We start from the raw sequence: 17284 nt of genomic DNA on the forward strand, positions 1-17284 counted from the left end.
AATCAAAGGTGTGTGCTCACCGTTACGTCACTGCGAACTCATACATCATCTTTAGTTCAGTATAATGCTCACAAATATAATCATTTAATTATACTATATTGTTTTTTAATCTCTTCATGCGGCTAATGACAGTCTGTTTTTGTGTCGTGGGTTGGAAATCTTAACTTGTAATCCTATTTCCTATCATCATTGCTTTTTAAACCTTATTTTTTTAATTATTAAAATATTTGCAGTGGCTCAGTGGTTAGGACTGTGGCCTCACAGCAAGAAGGTCGCTGGTTCGAGCCTCGGCTGGGTCAGTTGGCATTTCTGTGTGGAGTTTGCATGTTCTCCCCGTGTTGGCGTGGGTTTTCTCCTGGTGCTCCGGTTTATCCCACAGTCTAAACACATGCACTATAGGGGAATTGGGTAGGCTGAATTGTCGGCAGTGTATTAAGGTGAGTGTGAATTTAGTGTTTCCCAGCACTGGTTTGCAGTTGTAAGGGCATCCGCTGCATAAAACATATGCTGGATAAGTTGAGGGTTCATTCCGCCGTGGAAACAGCTGATGAATAAAGGGACTTAGCCGAAGAAAAATAGATGATTGAATGTAACCCAATTAGCAAATTTAAACTAATTAGGAACAATAAACTATTTAAACTATTATATATATTTTTTAAAACTATATATAACAGAATATAGCAAACTTTTTTTAGACGTAATCAAATCAACAAAATTTAACTAATTAGGTAAAATAAATTACTAAAAGTAAAGATTTCAGAGCTTCACAAAAATGACGATTCTTTATCCAAATCTATGACTTTAAATAAGATTACCGGTTCCCAGAACTACATTTATAGTGATTTTAAAGCTTTTAGACCCTGATATACCTGCAACTTCAAGTTTAAAATAGTCCTAAATAAATATATATATATAACAATTAAAATGAAATCAGCAGTTCAGTAGGCAGCTGATAATAAAAGTGTATGTGTAAATGGCCTCTGCAGGTCCCGGCTATAAGCCAGTTGGCATTTATGTGTGGAGTTTGCATGTTCTCACCCTGTTGGTGAGGGTTTCCTCCATGTGCTCCTGTTTCCACAGTCTAAACACATGTGGTATAGGTGAACTAAACTGGCCGTGGTGTATGAGTGTGTGTGAATGAGATTGTATGGGTGTTTCCCAGTACTGGGTTGCAGTTGGAAGGGCATCTGCAGTGTAAAACATATGCTGGATAAGCTGGCGGATCGTTCCACTGTGGCCACCCCTAATAAACAAAAACACTGAAGGAAAACGAATGAATGAAATGTTTGAACCAAAAAGGCAGACATGATTTCCATTTAAATGGCACAAACACACACAAAGGTTTTTTTGAATAGTCTAAACTACAAAAAAAAAAGAAAACCTAAAGGCCTTATTTTGATATTTACATAATAAAGGCTCCAAAAAGCCGCACAACAGCCACTGTACGCATTCGGGATGCAGAACACAACTACTGGACTCACATGCTGATTCTCGCTCCACATGCAAAAGTTCAAGGTTGAAGAAGAAGTTTCAGCAGCTTCTACAACTCAATCAATTCTTCTGCTACACTTATTTTTAAAATTAATTTCCATTTAAAAAGATATGAAAAACAGGCCCTGTTTACACTTGGTAATGAGATGCATTTTAGTTAATCTGACTGCAACTGAATGATGTGTAAGATGGGTTTTTAGCTTGACCATTCTGAAGATGCATTTAAAAACTGAAGCAGAGAGTGACAAAAATGCAAAAACTGATGCAGAAAGTGACAAAAAATGTATTCAAAATGCAAAAACTGATGCGGTGAGAGACAAAAATGCATTTAAAGGCAAAAACTGATGCAGAAACTGACAAAAATGCATTTAAAAAGGCAAAAACTGGTGCGGAAATTAACAATAATGAATTTAAAAAAGCAAAAACGGATGCATAGAGTGACAAAAATGCATTTAATAGACAAAACTGATGCAGAAAATGACACTAATGCATTTAAAAGGCAAAAACTGATGCAGAGGGTGACAAAAAAGCCTTCAAAAGCAAAAAACTGATTCAGAAAATGACAATAATGCATTTCAAAAGGCAAGAACAGATGATGAGAGTGACAAAAAAGCATTTAAGAGAAAAAACTGATGCAGAAAGTGACAAAAATGCATCTAAAAAGGCAAAAACCTGATGCAGAAAGTGACAAAAATGCATTTAAAAAGGCAAAAACTGATGCAGAAAGTGACAAAATCGCATTAAAAATGCAAAAACTGATGCAGAAACTGATAATAATGCATTAAAAAGGCAAAAACTGAGGCAGAAATTGACAAAAATGCATTGAAAAGGCAAAAACTGATGCAGAAAGTGACAAAAACACATTAAAAAGGCAAAACTGATGCAGAAAGTGACAATAATACATTTAAAAAATGCAAAAACTGATGCAGAAACTGATAAAAATGCATTAAAAAGGCAAAAACTGATGCAGAAATTGACAAAAATGCATTGAAAAGGCAAAAACTGATGCAGAAAGTGACAAAAACACATTAAAAAGGCAAAACTGATGCAGAAAGTGACAATAATACATTTAAAAAATGCAAAAACTGATGCAGAAACTGATAAAAATGCATTAAAAAGGCAAAAACTGATGCAGAAATTGACAAAAACGCATTTAAAAATGCAAAAAGTGATGCTGAGAGTGGCCAACCTGCTAATAAAACCCATTTTAACTAATCTAATCACAAGTAAATGATGTGTAAAATGGGTGTAAGAAGTTTTAGCTTTTTATAAACGCACGAATAAATGCATTTAAAAAAAACAAAAAAACAATGGAAAACTCACGCTGGGTGTGACAAAATAGTGTCTCAGCAGCAGATAATACCATGCGGAAACAGAACCTAAGAATTGTTCCTGATATAATCATTTGTGAAATGCGTCTGCATTCATAAGCAGCACAAAAGAAAATAACCACTAGTCAGTTTAATTAAATGACTAATCAGCTGACTGACAATTAGTCAATCTCTGACCTCCTTTTCTTATTTCACACTGTTTGACTTTACTTTGAAAAATAGGGATTAATATAGGATTTAAAACCCAGGTTTAACCAGGTCATAAGACTAAGTGTCCTTGTGTTTAAATATTTAGACGTCACGCACTCAGCTGTTTTACCTCACAAAAATCCCCTTCATTCTCCACGATTCCAGCTCCGCCGCTTAGACCCGGAATATAAAAGAAAGAGAAAAAGATCAAACCGAGATTTGGAACGAGACCGAAAAATAAAAATGGGGATCTTTATCTCTGAGTGCTTGCTTAAATGAAAGCCATTCTTCGCCACTGAAAGCTCCAAAGAAAGACAGAGCGAGTGAGATGAACAGAGACGAATGAAGAGAGAGAGATTAAGAGTGAGCGAACGAGAGGACGAAAAGCAAGCCCTGCTCCCAGAGGACCCTGATGGCAGAGAAGATGGGATCAAGCCTCGCTAAACGAATTAGAAAGCACGAGCGAGAGAGCAACTCATGAAATTTACTCAACTCCCCTAATGATGTTCCTGTCTGACTGAATAATGGAAGCACTTGGGAGAAAGACAGCGAGAGAGATCGGACGCAATGGGAAACAGGAGGTGGCCGACAGGAAGAGTGCGTGTGATATTTATATTCTACAACATTATAATGAAGTTAGACACGGATAGACAAGCTAATGGTCTAGTCTGGAGATTCCTGACTATGTTTAGTCTTATCAAGAGTGTCCGCTACTTCACAACCTAATATTGTAAATATAACTAGACTCTTTAAGTTTGAGAACAAACTTTGAGGCTGGCTTGTGAAAGCCTGACGGTAATAGTTTATTTAGTTTAAACAGTTTTAAAAAGTATGAAAAGATAGATAGATAGATAGATAGATAGATAGATAGATAGATAGATAGATAGATAGATAGATAGATAGATTACCATGTTATTAGCATGATTCTAGCGTGAATTAGCATGTTGCTAGCATGATTGTAGCATGAATTAGCATGTTGTTAGCATGATTGTAGCATGAATTAGCATGTTACTAGCACGATTCTAGCACGAATTAGCATGTTACTAGCACGATTCTAGCACGAAATAGCATGTTACTAGCACGATTCTAGCACGAATTAGCATGTTACTAGCACGATTCTAGCACGAATTAGCATGTTGTTAGCACGATTCTAGCAAGAATTAGCATGTTACTAGCATGATTCTAGCACGAAATAGCATGTTACTAGCACGATTCTAGCACGAATTAGCATGTTACTAGCACGATTCTAGCACGAATTAGCATGTTGTTAGCACGATTCTAGCAAGAATTAGCATGTTACTAGTACGATTCTAGCACGAATTAGCATGTTACTAGTATGATTCTAGCACGAATTAGCATGTTACTAGTACGATTCTAGCACGAATTAGCATGTTACTAGTATGATTCTAGCACGAATTAGCATGTTGTTAGCACAATTCTAGCACGAATTAGCATGTTACTAGCACGATTCTAGCACGAATTAGCATGTTACTAGCACGATTCTAGCACGAATTAGCATGTTGTTAGCACGATTCTAGCACGAATTAGCATGTTACTAGCATGATTCTACACAAGCCAGCCTAATTATATAAGAAATAATTGTGCAGATTTTCCGAATGCATTGCGATTTTCAGATTAGTTTTTACCAGTAGATGGCGCTGTATGCTTCATAAACTTGCGTAGCTGCGTATCTCCAATTGCTTAAATCCAGATCTTGAAACAGGACTGGGACGATACATAAAATACAGAAACATCGGCAATTCTGAGATTAGTTTTGACCAGTAGATGGCGCTGTAGGTTTTATAAACAGCTGTACTCTGCTCAACTCCAACTGCTTATATACATACATCGAGTGAGAGCGGACGCAACGGGAAACAGGAGGTGGCCGACAGGAAGAGTGCGTGTGATATTTATATCCTACAACACTACAAAGAAGTTAGACTATTAGACACGAATAGACACAAGCTAATAGGCTAGTCTTGAGATTCTTGAGCATGTTTAGTCTTATCTAGAGCGTTCTTTACTTTTGTAGGCTCCAGCCTAGTGAGAATGATAATTAAATACAGAAATAATTCTGCAGGGATTTTCCGAATGCATTGCGATTCTGAGATTAGTTTTGACCAGTAGATGGCGCTGTAAGCCTTATAAACAGGCATACTTTGCTTAACCCTAATACCGTAGATACGCACAGCGAGAGAGAGAGCAGATGTAATGGGAAACAGGAGGTTGCCGACAGGAAGAGTGCGGTTGATATTTATATTGTCCAACATTATAATGAAGTTCGACTATTAGACGACATAAGCTAATTGCCTGGCCTTGAGGTTCCTGACAACATTTAGTCTTATTAAGAGCGTACTTTCCTTTTGTAGGCTCCAGTCTAGTGAGAATGAATGAGACGATAAATTAAATACAGAAATAATTCTGCAGGGATTTCTCTGAATGCACTGCAATTCTGAAGTTAGTTGTTACCAGTAGATGGCGCTGTATGCTTTACAAACAACCATACTTGCTTACCTCCAATTCATCATATACACATCTTGAAACAGGACTGGGACGATACATTGAGTAGAGAAGTAATTCCACATAGATTTTCCAAATGCATTGCAATTCTAAGATTAATTTTTACCAGTAGATGGCGCTGTATGCTTTATAAACAACCATACAAGAGGTGGCCGACAAGAAGAGTGTGTGTGATATTTATATTGTACAACATTACAACGCTTTTTAAACAGCCGCATTTGCATACCTCCAATTCTTTATTATTAGATTTTGAAACAGGACTGGGACGATACATCAAACACAGAAATAATTCTGCATGGGTTTACCAAACCCATTGCAATTCTGAATTATTTTTTTTACCAGTACATGGCGCTGTACGCTTTCTCAACAGCCGTATTTGCGTACCTCCAATTTTTTATATTAAGATTTTGAAACAGGTCTGGGCGATAAATCAAATCCAGAAATAATTCTGCATGGATTTACAGAATCCATTGCAATTTTGAGGCATATCTGCGTATCTTCAACTCCTTATATTAAGATCTTGAAACAGGGCTTGGACGATAAATCAAATACAGAAATAATTCTGCATGGACTTACCGAATGCATTGCGATTCTGAGATTAGTTTTACCAGTAGATGGCTCGGCTTTACAAACAACCATACTTGCGTACCTCTAATTCCTTTTATACACATCTAGAAACTAAATTAATCATTAATAAAGTTTGGAAAGGTACATCTGAACACAATGGTTGGTCTTATCAAGAGCGTCCTTTACATTTGCCGGCTCCACCCCAATAAATAAAATTAGGGAGATAAATCGAATACAGAAATAATTCTGCATGGATTTTCCCAATGCATTAAGATTCTGGGGTTAGTTTTTACCAGTAGATGGCGCTGTATGCTTTACAAACAACCATACTTGCGTACCTCTAATTCCTTATATAGACATTTTGAAATGAAAGTAACCGTTAATAAAGTTTGAAATGGTATATCTGACCACAATGGCATGTCTCATCAAGAGCGTCCTTTTGAATTAAATCCATGTAGAAACGATATACAAATCATATTTGCATTGAATTTATCCCCTTGGCCCAACCAAGAAGCATACTGTAGTCACATTTGAACCTTTTAAAATTATCCTAAGACAACAATGGGTGTTGTTCAATAGTTATTCAATGAAAGGTTTTGGCCAACTTCCAAAAGTTGCCTCCTCTACTCAACTATACTTTACTGGGCCACTCCCCATCATTCCCAGCTGTCCCAACCAGGCGACCCAAGCCTGATCAACAATTCCCCCACTTATATCTAATCACAGTCACCCTTTGCGCCAAGATAATGGAAGTTGAACTCTGGCAGAGGACATTACTGAAGCACACCCATTCATAAAACCCAACAAATCAATCGACATAGGCAGGCAGTGTCTCAATGACCTGAACTCACCGAATTGATGCATGGTAGCTCCTTGTTGAGCAACCAGGGCAAAGACAGCCTGCCCTCTCCTCTATAGCATGACTGGATCCTTTCCTTGATCTTCTCCTTGATTTTCGTAAGAGTAAACAGGCAGAGCGCTGACTCTCTTGGAGGTTTGACTCGGTTCTTCTGACCTTGAGAGAAGACCGTAAACAATATATCCTCCTGCTCGGATACTCCCAAGGAGTTTGCAAGTTGCCTTCCGGGTTTGCTTAAGTAGGCATCCTGGATTAGTCGATACTCCACACCATCCTTAGTACATCCGATTGGAAATTCCACATAGGAGTAAAACCTGGGATCATCAATACAAAGTCGAACAATCTTGGATGTGAAGAACTGCTCTCCGCTTGCGTCAGGAGACGTTAGCTGGGTATCCAGCTGCAAGGTCAGGTAGTAGACGAACTGCTCACTGCTAAAGCTGTAAATATAGTAGATATCGAACGCTGGGAATTTGGACAGCGTATCCGAAGGGATCTTTAATTGAGAGGAGACAAACTCATCCTGATGGACGAAGCTGAACATGTCGGCATCCTCCTCATTGGCCATCAGCTTCCGGCTGGAGAGTGTCGGGAAGTACTCGGATTTTCCATCAATAGGTGTGCCGATGAAAAGCTTGCTGAGGTGACCCTCAGAAATGATGACCCCAGACATGGTTCCTGATTCGACCACACTAGAAAGGTAGTGTTCCTTCCGGTGGTGTGGCTCGCCGAGCTTAAAGAGATCATCCAGGCGCAGAAACTGACAGATCCCTTGCGAGGTACTTCCACAGGCAATGAGTCTGTTTTGGGGATAGTCTATTAGCAGCAGCTTGTTCACATTGCTATTCGGGGAAAGATCATGGGGGCATGACTGTACACTCGGAGGCGGATAGCATTTCTCATTGTCCACAACTGGACCCGTTACGTGACTTCTCAATTTGGTCAAGTTGCTAGAAAGCTTGTAGATCCAGTTTACCGCACCGACATACACATCTCCTGTCTTATTGTGAATGGCTAAATGTGTCAGACCCCAATCTGGAGGTGTGAAGGACCTAAATGGCTCCAGTGCTCCTTCAGAATGATGTGGGGAATTGCAGATAGTCAGAAGCCCAAGGAGAACTACAGTCTTTGGGCTAATAATGCACTGCGGACCCTGTGGTGGCCACATATCTGCACTGGTCCTTGAAGGATGTGGCGGTCCACGCTATTAGTCTTTAATTGAAGGGTTTTAAATTAACTCAAAGAAGAAAGGGATGCAGCACAGGCCTTGCTGATTCGACACTTCCTTGGCTTCTCAAACAATCATTCACTCCGACATCCACCTTCGGTCCTCGTCCAGCGCTCCTGCAGGGCAAAGAAACACATGATGAGTGTTAAGGTTATCTTAGCACACTTTTTTTTTAAAAAGGTAAAAAGTAAAAGTAATTTTTAGATTTTTAAAAAGTGTGAAAGAGAAGACGAGCAGAACACACACCATAGTCATCTTAAGGTTCCTAATTGGTAAAACAAATGCAGAAAAAAAACGCGTCAAAACAGAGCGCTTAGTAATTAATTACTCACATTAACCACGTGTGTTATGAAGAACAAACTGAACATAAAGAGTTAACTATGAAACTGCATAGGAAAGTGAAAACATAAACGGATCTGCGCGGTTCTTAAGGCTGATTTATACTTCTGCGTCAAACGCACGCGTATGCTACGGCGTTGATGCATAGCACTACGCCATGGCCATCGACATCTGCGTCGCTGACGTACACCTCTCAAACAATGTAACTACATGTTGCAATGACTATTGCAACAAGCTCTGTGATAGGTCGGCTTGGTAGCGCTGATGAGTCTGGGCGAGACAGAGAGTCGCGTGAATGGCGCGACCCCGATGTATCGATTGTTTAAAGTTTTGTTTTGTGTTTACCTCATAGCTAAAGTTGTTGCACGTCCGCCGGTTGCTGCCTCAAAATGAGCGAGTTTGAGCCACTTGCACATTCAGGAAGCGTTCAGAAAAACCAGAGGAACATTTACACCTCACTGCCAACCAGCGTTTCGGAAGTGTTAATGCAAACCAACAGAGACAGCTCGCAGAAGTATAAATGCACAGCTACGCATGTTGCATGCACTGTGGGTTACGCCGGTCACTTGATGCAGAAGAATAAACCAGGCTTTAAAGCAACAGTACACTATATACAGCCTAAACCACGGCGAATGAAGCTCTGCACAAGACTTTTGGCCAGAGTCTGGTTCTCTCAAGGTTTTTTTTTTCTTCACTCCCATCAGGTGAAGTTTTTTTCCCTCTCCGCTGTCGCCACTGCCTCGCATGGTTCAGGATTGGTAGAGCTGCACGTCGATGAATTTGCTCTTCAGTGTTTGAACTCTCAGTAATGATTAAATCACACTGAACTGAGCTAAACTGAACTGAACTGAACTTAAACACTAAAACCTGAACCACACTCTTCCAGTTACTATGACCATTTATGTGAAGCTGCTTTGACACAATCGACATTGTAAAAGCGCTATACAAATAAAGCTGAATTGAATTGAATATATTCCTGCTGCCGATTGTTTTTGTTAAACGTCATTTATCTCCAATGCGATCTGTCGCGAGGGAGATGAGCGTGAGTATTTACAACACTCAGGAGCCTACTCAGGGCTGACCCGTGGCATAGGCAGTATAGGCCATTGCTAAGGCCGCTGTTCATCCAGGGGGGGCGACAGAAATGAGCGCGGTTAAGTTGGCTTGTTATCGATATTCCTGACACATTCAGTTGTAGACGACAATAACTCAAAAACCTCTTACCCTAAAAAGATCTAAAGTGTGTTTCCTACAAAAAGACAAAGCTGGTTATGTTTCACAGCTGTCTTTTTCTTTTCTCGCTCGACATTACGAGCACTGCTCCCTTTAAGCCCTCGCAATATGTGTTTAGCCGGGAGAGCTCGAGCGGAGCGGAGCTCTCAATAAGAGACCATTGGAAAAGTGCTTCTTTTTTTTTCGTTTTTTTAATTTTTTTTTTAGCTCTGCTCATTGCGAGCTCTCCCGGCTAAACGCATATTGCGAGCGCTTAAGTGTTTCTGTGTGTGTGTGTGTGTGTGTTTGTTAGGTGCTGTCTATGTTTGTGTATGTGTTTGAAGGAGAGACAGTGTGGTGCTGTGTGTGTATACAGACAGCTTGTTATAGCCTCGCCCCAAAATATAACACTTTGTATGGAAAGCATCGTCAATGCACAGAGATATTGAATTGAACCGAATCAATGGCATAATCATAACTGAACCGAACCGTGAGACCAGCATAGGTTCACTCCTCTACACTCTAGTGTACAGTGATCCGATTTAGAACAACATTTGTGTACTGTATAGGGTATACGCGGAAACATGCTAACAGGACTTTTAATTTGCCAGTAACCTGGGTTAGGCGCTTCCGGTCCACAGTATGAAAATGCTAAAATTGGCGCATTTAACGTCTATTTTCTTTTAAAATCAGCGATCTTCACTGACTGATTAATATCCAATATAAAAATGAGTCTCAGATTGTACAAGAAGCACTGCATTAAATTACAGTTTTCCCCGCCATGTCTTTAAAATATAAGCATTTATTTTACCACAGTGTATTCAATGGAGCTTCTGCGCTAGCCTGCCGATTCTGACGGGCGCGTGCGTGTAAACGACTTTTTGTCTCGTTTTAGGCTTGAGCAACTAAATGAATGCCAAAGTTTATTTAACTGAGTGTATTTTAATTACATTACACCATCGGTGCTGTAAAAAGAACCGTATAAATTGGAAAAAAATTCACAATAACAGGTCACCGGAAGCTTATCAGTATGGGAAAAACACTAGCTTGGCATAAACTCTATTTAAATGAAATCTGATTTAAAAATGCTAAACTACAACTACAATAACTTTGATGAGTGCAAATGAAACACATCCAAACTCCTCACGGATCATTTCTCAAAGTCAAACAGAGAAGAAAAAAAGTTTCAAGACAATTTCGCCACAAATCATTAGGTACTGCGTGGTCAAATGAGGTGAACCGTGTCAACTTTTAATTACAAAGACTGATGGCTCTGAGGGTGAAGATGGATTGGAGATGCACTGTATACAAACTCTAACACCGCAGCCGTAGAGTCGGACCTGGGCATGAAACATCCATCATCACAAACTATCTGACAGCACCTCTGTGTAGATGAAGTATGCACGCACATGACGCCGTACCTTTAAAATGCCCCTGAAAAACAAGCCAAAAGCAAGTCTTTGAGGCCTGAGATGCTTGAAGTTCCTTGCTTGAAGAGCAAGGAAATTAAATTGTCCTGTTTCAAGTCAAATAGAAATGATTTATACACCATTGTGACTATGAAAACACAAAAGCCAGATATAAATAAATGAGAGGTATTTTGGAGATTTCTTTAGAGGGGTAGTTCACTGCAAAATGTTGATGAACATTAATGTACATTGTGATGATGAAGAATACTTGTGCGATATATTGTCACAGAAATTGTTGCAATAAGCCACAGGTGTCAAAGTCAGTTCCTGGAGGGCCGCAGCTCAGCACAGTTTAGCTTTAACCCTAATTAAACACACCTGATCAAACTAATTGAGTCCTTTTTTGAAACCTACAGGTAAGTGTGTTGAAGCAGAGTTGGAACTAATCTGTGTAGGGCTGCGGTAGGCAAAGATTTCCATTATTAAGGTTATTTAGATTCTATAAGTTGATGAGTGTGTTAAAAGGTTGTTAAAATGTCCTAATATATATATTTAGCTATTGTAAGTTTCTCCCCCAAAAATAAAACTGTCCAGCACTTTGCACTGATGAGTGCTGTTTTTGACTGGAGTTCATAGCAGCTCTGAAAACGAAACCAAGCAAACTGCTGCCAGCACACTTACAAAACAAAAAATTGCTGGTCAAGGACATAAGTAATAAAATGACGTATTACGAGAGAGGTATATTAATATATTAAACCAGAATAACTTGTTTTCAGCATTCAATGAAATGGGTAGTTTTTATTTATTTTTGCAAAAGGGTTGGATACTCAAAAATGTCACTTGTTAAATAAATTACTACATTATCAGGGATCATTAATATAAGAAACTAGCTATTATACACTTAGTTTTTAGAGTAGACACTGAGGTCCACCCTATTTAGGTCTGCTCATTTTAAAATTTCTGCCCCCTGGCTGCATATCGAAAGTGACACAACCACATGAGTAAACAACAAAGACAACATCAATGCTTCTAATGCCAGGTCTAAACAGAGGATTTTGCTGCGTATAGTGGCCAGCCATGCCAAAACACATTTTTTTGTTATACAGACGGCTACCATCAATCTATAATATAATATAATATAATATAATATAATATAATATAATATAATATAATATAATATAATATAATATAATATAATATAATATAATATAATATAATATAAAATAATATAATATAATATAATATAAAATAATATAATATAATATAATATAATATAATATAATGAAATATATTATAATAAATAATTATTATAAGGTCAAAGGTATGGGGTCAGTAAGATTTTTAAATGTTTTAATAAAGGTTCTCCTGTCCACCAAGGCTGCATTTACTTAATCAAAGACACAGAACAAATTGTAAAATTATGAAATGTTATTGTATTATAAAATAACTGGTTTAAAAGTAGGTCATAATTTAATTTATTAATTTATTTCAGTGATTGTAATGATGAATTTTCACCTTCATTACTCCAGTCTTCAGAGTTACATGATCCCTTAGAAATAACTCGAATACAAATTATTATTATTATTGTTTTTATTAATATTAATATTATAATTATTCCTATTAATAATGACAATAATAATAAAAGCAACAGGGAGTAATAACTTCATTTGAAACTACATACAGTGTAAGTAATAAATAAATATTTAATAAATAATATTAAACAATTTAATATTTTGTATAGACCTTGAACAGAATTTTTTTATTAAATTATTAAATAACATTATTATTTAAAAAAAAAAAACTAGTAGTGTAGATCAGTGCAAGTTTAATGAAATAATGTGTGTGTTGAATATAAGATGTTTGTTGATAGGCTGTGCTTTTGTTAAAACCTCTTTGTCAGTCGCAAAACTTTTTAAATGCATTAAAGGGCAGCGCATATATTAGCCTTACCATGGAGTTTGTTCACCCTCCGCCTATGCCAACTTCAAAATATTTTCCTTTGTGTTCAACACAACAACAAACACACTCAAATTGGTTTGGAACAAGTCAGGTATGAGTACATGATGACACTTTTCTGTGTGAACTATCCCTTAATGAGGGGTGGCATGGTGGCTCAGTGGTTAGCACTGTGGCCTCACAGCAAGAAGGTCGCTGGTTCGAGTCCCAGCTGGGCCAGTTGGCATTAGTGTAAGGTTTGCATGTTCTGCCCGTGTTTTTTCCAGGTGCTCCGGTTTCCCCCACAGTCCAAACACATGTACTATAGGGGAATTGATGAACTAAATTGGCCATAGTGTATATGTGAATGGGTGAGTGTGGGTGTTTCCCAGTACTCAGTTGCAGCTGGAAGGGCATAAAACAAATGCTGAAATAGTTGGCGGTTCATTCCGCTGTGGCGACCCCTGATAATCAGGGACTACGCCGAGGGAAAATGAATGAAATAATGAACTGATCTCAGATGGAAAGTTAGCCACATGTTGCTCCACAGTGGTATAAAAGCACCCAATACTGTGGTGACAGAAACACATTGTGATTGACAGAATATAAATCCAAATAAACAAGATCACCTTCACCATTTCCATCAGGAAAAAAATAAAAAGGATTAACAAAAAAAAAAGAAAAAAAACTGAAATTTCCAGCAACAGGAGAGCGCCGGAGGCAAGCCAAAACTGCGAGAGATAAAGAAAATATAAAGGCGAGATAGAGCAGAGGGGAAAATAGGAGAAATGTTTTCCTTTCTCCGTCCCTTTCTTTGCCCATTTCTTATCTCCATTGCTTTTTTCCTGCTGGGGTGATTGAGGGCTTTCTTATCCGTCCATCATTCCCCAAGGACGGGATGATGGGAAGCGGCGTCACTCCACACTTCTCCAGACACATGCGCAAAAATGGACCGGGAAAAGGGAAAGTTTTCCTATCAGCAGGGGAACGGCAAACCAAAGCCATTCAATTTCAGAGATGAGCTGCAATCATATTTTGTACACAATATATTGTATTATTTACTACTATTGCTGTTCTTCCATACAAAGAAGCAAAGAAATATTATATATATATATATATATATATATATATATATATATATATATATATATATATATATATATATATATATATATATATATATATATATATATATACAGTTGAAGTCAGAATTATTCGCCCCCCTTTGATTTTATTTTTTTTTTATATTTCCCAAATGATGTTTAACAGATTCAGGAAATTTTCACAGTATGTCTGATAATATTTTTTCTTCAGGAGAATTTTTTATTTGTTTTATTTCGATTAGAACAAAAGCAGTTATTAATTTTTTTAAACACCATTTTAAGGTCAATATTATTAGCCCCTTTATAAGTTATTAGCCCCTGCATTTGAGTTTAAGCGCACTACTCGGCCGTTAGAAAAGTATGTTCTATACAGTATGAATGTGAAAAGTATGAATGGAATTCGGACGTACTGCATCTGCTGTTTTGTCATGGTCACGTGACCCACCTGCGTCAGTTGCGTCGCTTCACTCCGATAACGCACCTGCATGGAATGCGCACTCCAGAATCTCGCCGGAAGTAGTAAGTCATACGGGTACTTTTCGCATACTGTTTTTCGAATTCTATGAATTCGGACATACTACTCGGCTCGCATACTGATTTTAGTGTACTATAAAGTATGGAAGTATGCGGTTCACGGGTCTTGGAGGGCCCGTGTCCTGCAAAATAATTTTTTATATTATGTTTTACATGATTATTTTATATATAAATATTTTTTTCTAAATGTGCATAATATACATATCTATACTTGGATGTGTGCACATTAAATATTATGTTTTATTTTATTATACTTATTTATATCTATTAAAATTCACAAATTTGTATACTTTACAAATATATATATATATATATATATATATATATATATATATATATATATATATATATATATATATATATATATTAATATGTAAATAGATAAATATAAACATTTTTCTAAACATGCACATACATATATACTTCAGTGTGTGTACTTTATATATTATGTATTTGTTTTTATTTCTTGGGGCATACTGTTTTTCAAATTCTATGACTTCCGACATACTACTCGGTTCGCAAACTCATTTTAGTGTACTATATAGTATGGAAGTATGCGGTTTCGGACGCAGCCTCAGTCTTGGAGGGCCCGTGTCCTGCAAAATTTAGTTCCAACCCCAATCAGACACACCTGGGCTCAAGCTCTTACTAGACTTTCAAGAAACATCTTTGCAGTGTGTTGAGGCAAGTTGGAGCTAAAATCTGCAGGACACCGGCCCTCCAGGACTGAGTTTGGACACCCCTGTCTTAGATAAACTACAAACCTCCTTGCAGGAGTGTTAAAGCAAGTTGGAGCTAAACTCAACATGACACTGGCCCTCCAGGACGATAGCGAAATCAACCACAAACCACGCAGTGGATGCTCTTATAGCTACAACCCACGACCAACACCCACACACACTCATACACTACAGCCAATTTAGTTCATCAGTTCCCCTATAGCGCATGTGTTTGACTGTGGAGGAAACTGGAGCACCCGAAAACACCCACGCCAACACGGGGAGAACATGCAAACTCCACACAGAAATGCCAAGTGGCCCAGCTGGGACTCAAACCAGCGACATTCTTGCTGTAAGGCGACTACCGCTGACCACTGTGCCACCTTCTGAATAACAGCAAAAGTAATTTGAGTGGATGATCTTGTGTGAACGTGAAACAGAAGAGGCTGAAGATATCTAAACCTCACTTCTCTTCATTTAAGAGGATCAGCCACCGCAAAACCAAACCAACCAAGTGTTATCAGGCGATGAATAAATCAGTCAACACAGCTCAGGTTTAGAGATAAAGCATGATAGCCAAAATGAATGAACATATAAGAAAGCAAAAGTCTGGCAGAAAGGATTGAGAACTGAAGAGGATGATCAATCTCATCAGCAGATAAAAGAAATTCTTGTCCAGCATCCCTCCAGGCTTTCTTTCATCTTTCACTTTTAGCTTCAGCAATTTCCCATGAGTACCTGCACTTCAGATGATCACAACCCGCTTAAACGACGCCAATCAATGAATCCGCAAGCGCCGAAATGACTGAATATGTCTCCGCCGCGATAATAGACGCTCTTATTTATATCACGGCTCCAAGTCTACTATTATCGCTGGCATCCGTTTCTACTTGTGTCAGTCAAATGAGCTGCTCACACACACACACACACACACACACACACACACACACACACACACACACACACACACACACACACACACACACACACACACTTTAAACCTGCAAACAGATTATTGTGCAAACACTTCTTCTTCATTACAGGGAAATCAACCACAGGCTTTATTTATGTAGAAGCATTCAGGTCTAATAGGCAGGAGCACTTTTTATAGGTCTGATTTAAGCCCGCTGCATTAAACAATTAACAACTGCAGGATTATTATTATTATGGAAATGCAATGCAACATTTTTGTGGTATTAAAATACACTTACATTTCCTCAAGCAGAATATTAAAGCATTTTGGGTTTGATGCGACAGGTTTCATGAGATTCAGTCTTAGACACCGGCACAATAAATGAAGCATAAAAATCATTAAATGTATAAATAATTAACCAACGGCACTGTGGTTTATTGATAAATCATGACTGCTTGCATACAAAATAAAAATGCATATTCACATAAGGCATGTAGTAACTGTATTCAATGTGCTTATATAAATGCACACACATACAAGTATATACTATCAAAATATTAACATTATATATATATATATATATATATATATATATATATATATATATATTGTCATGTAAATATTTTTTTAAATAAATATAAAGTTTACATACATAATATAAAATCATGCATAAGTAAAGTGTCCAATAACTAATAGACAGAAGCGTTTTTTAAGTCTGATTTTAGGTATGCAGCATTAATTAATTAACAACAGCAGCATTATTGTTGAAATAAAATAAGAAAATTGCATTTACAAAATATGTGTGTAGTGTGTGTATTTATTATGTATTTTTTATAACTTATTATAAATATTTGTGTAATATAAATAATTTATTATTTTATGTTTTACATGATTATTTTATATATAAATTATTTTTTCTAAATGTGCATAATATA

General features: G+C 37.5%; 1 protein-coding gene across 3 annotated transcripts in view; it reads right to left on the reverse strand.

The window, feature by feature from the left end:
- plxna1b (plexin A1b) overlaps nucleotides 1-17284 on the reverse strand; it is a 744633-nt gene that overhangs the window by 146517 nt on the left and 580832 nt on the right. The window contains exon 2 of one of the 3 annotated variants that reach the window (XM_087255664.1): nucleotides 6950-8301. The exons of 1 other annotated variant lie outside the window; for it this stretch is intronic. In XM_087255664.1, the coding sequence (XP_087111790.1) occupies nucleotides 6950-8125 (1176 nt within the window). In that variant the 5' untranslated portion in view covers nucleotides 8126-8301. Of the gene's footprint in view, nucleotides 1-6949; nucleotides 8302-17284 lie in introns of those variants that run through there. One more of the 3 variants, NM_001110010.1, reaches the window with a different exon arrangement.

Source organism: Danio rerio, chromosome 6 (genome assembly GCF_052040795.2).
Source record: "Danio rerio strain M-AB ecotype USA chromosome 6, GRCz13ab, whole genome shotgun sequence".
Taxonomy (NCBI): domain Eukaryota; kingdom Metazoa; phylum Chordata; class Actinopteri; order Cypriniformes; family Danionidae; genus Danio; species Danio rerio.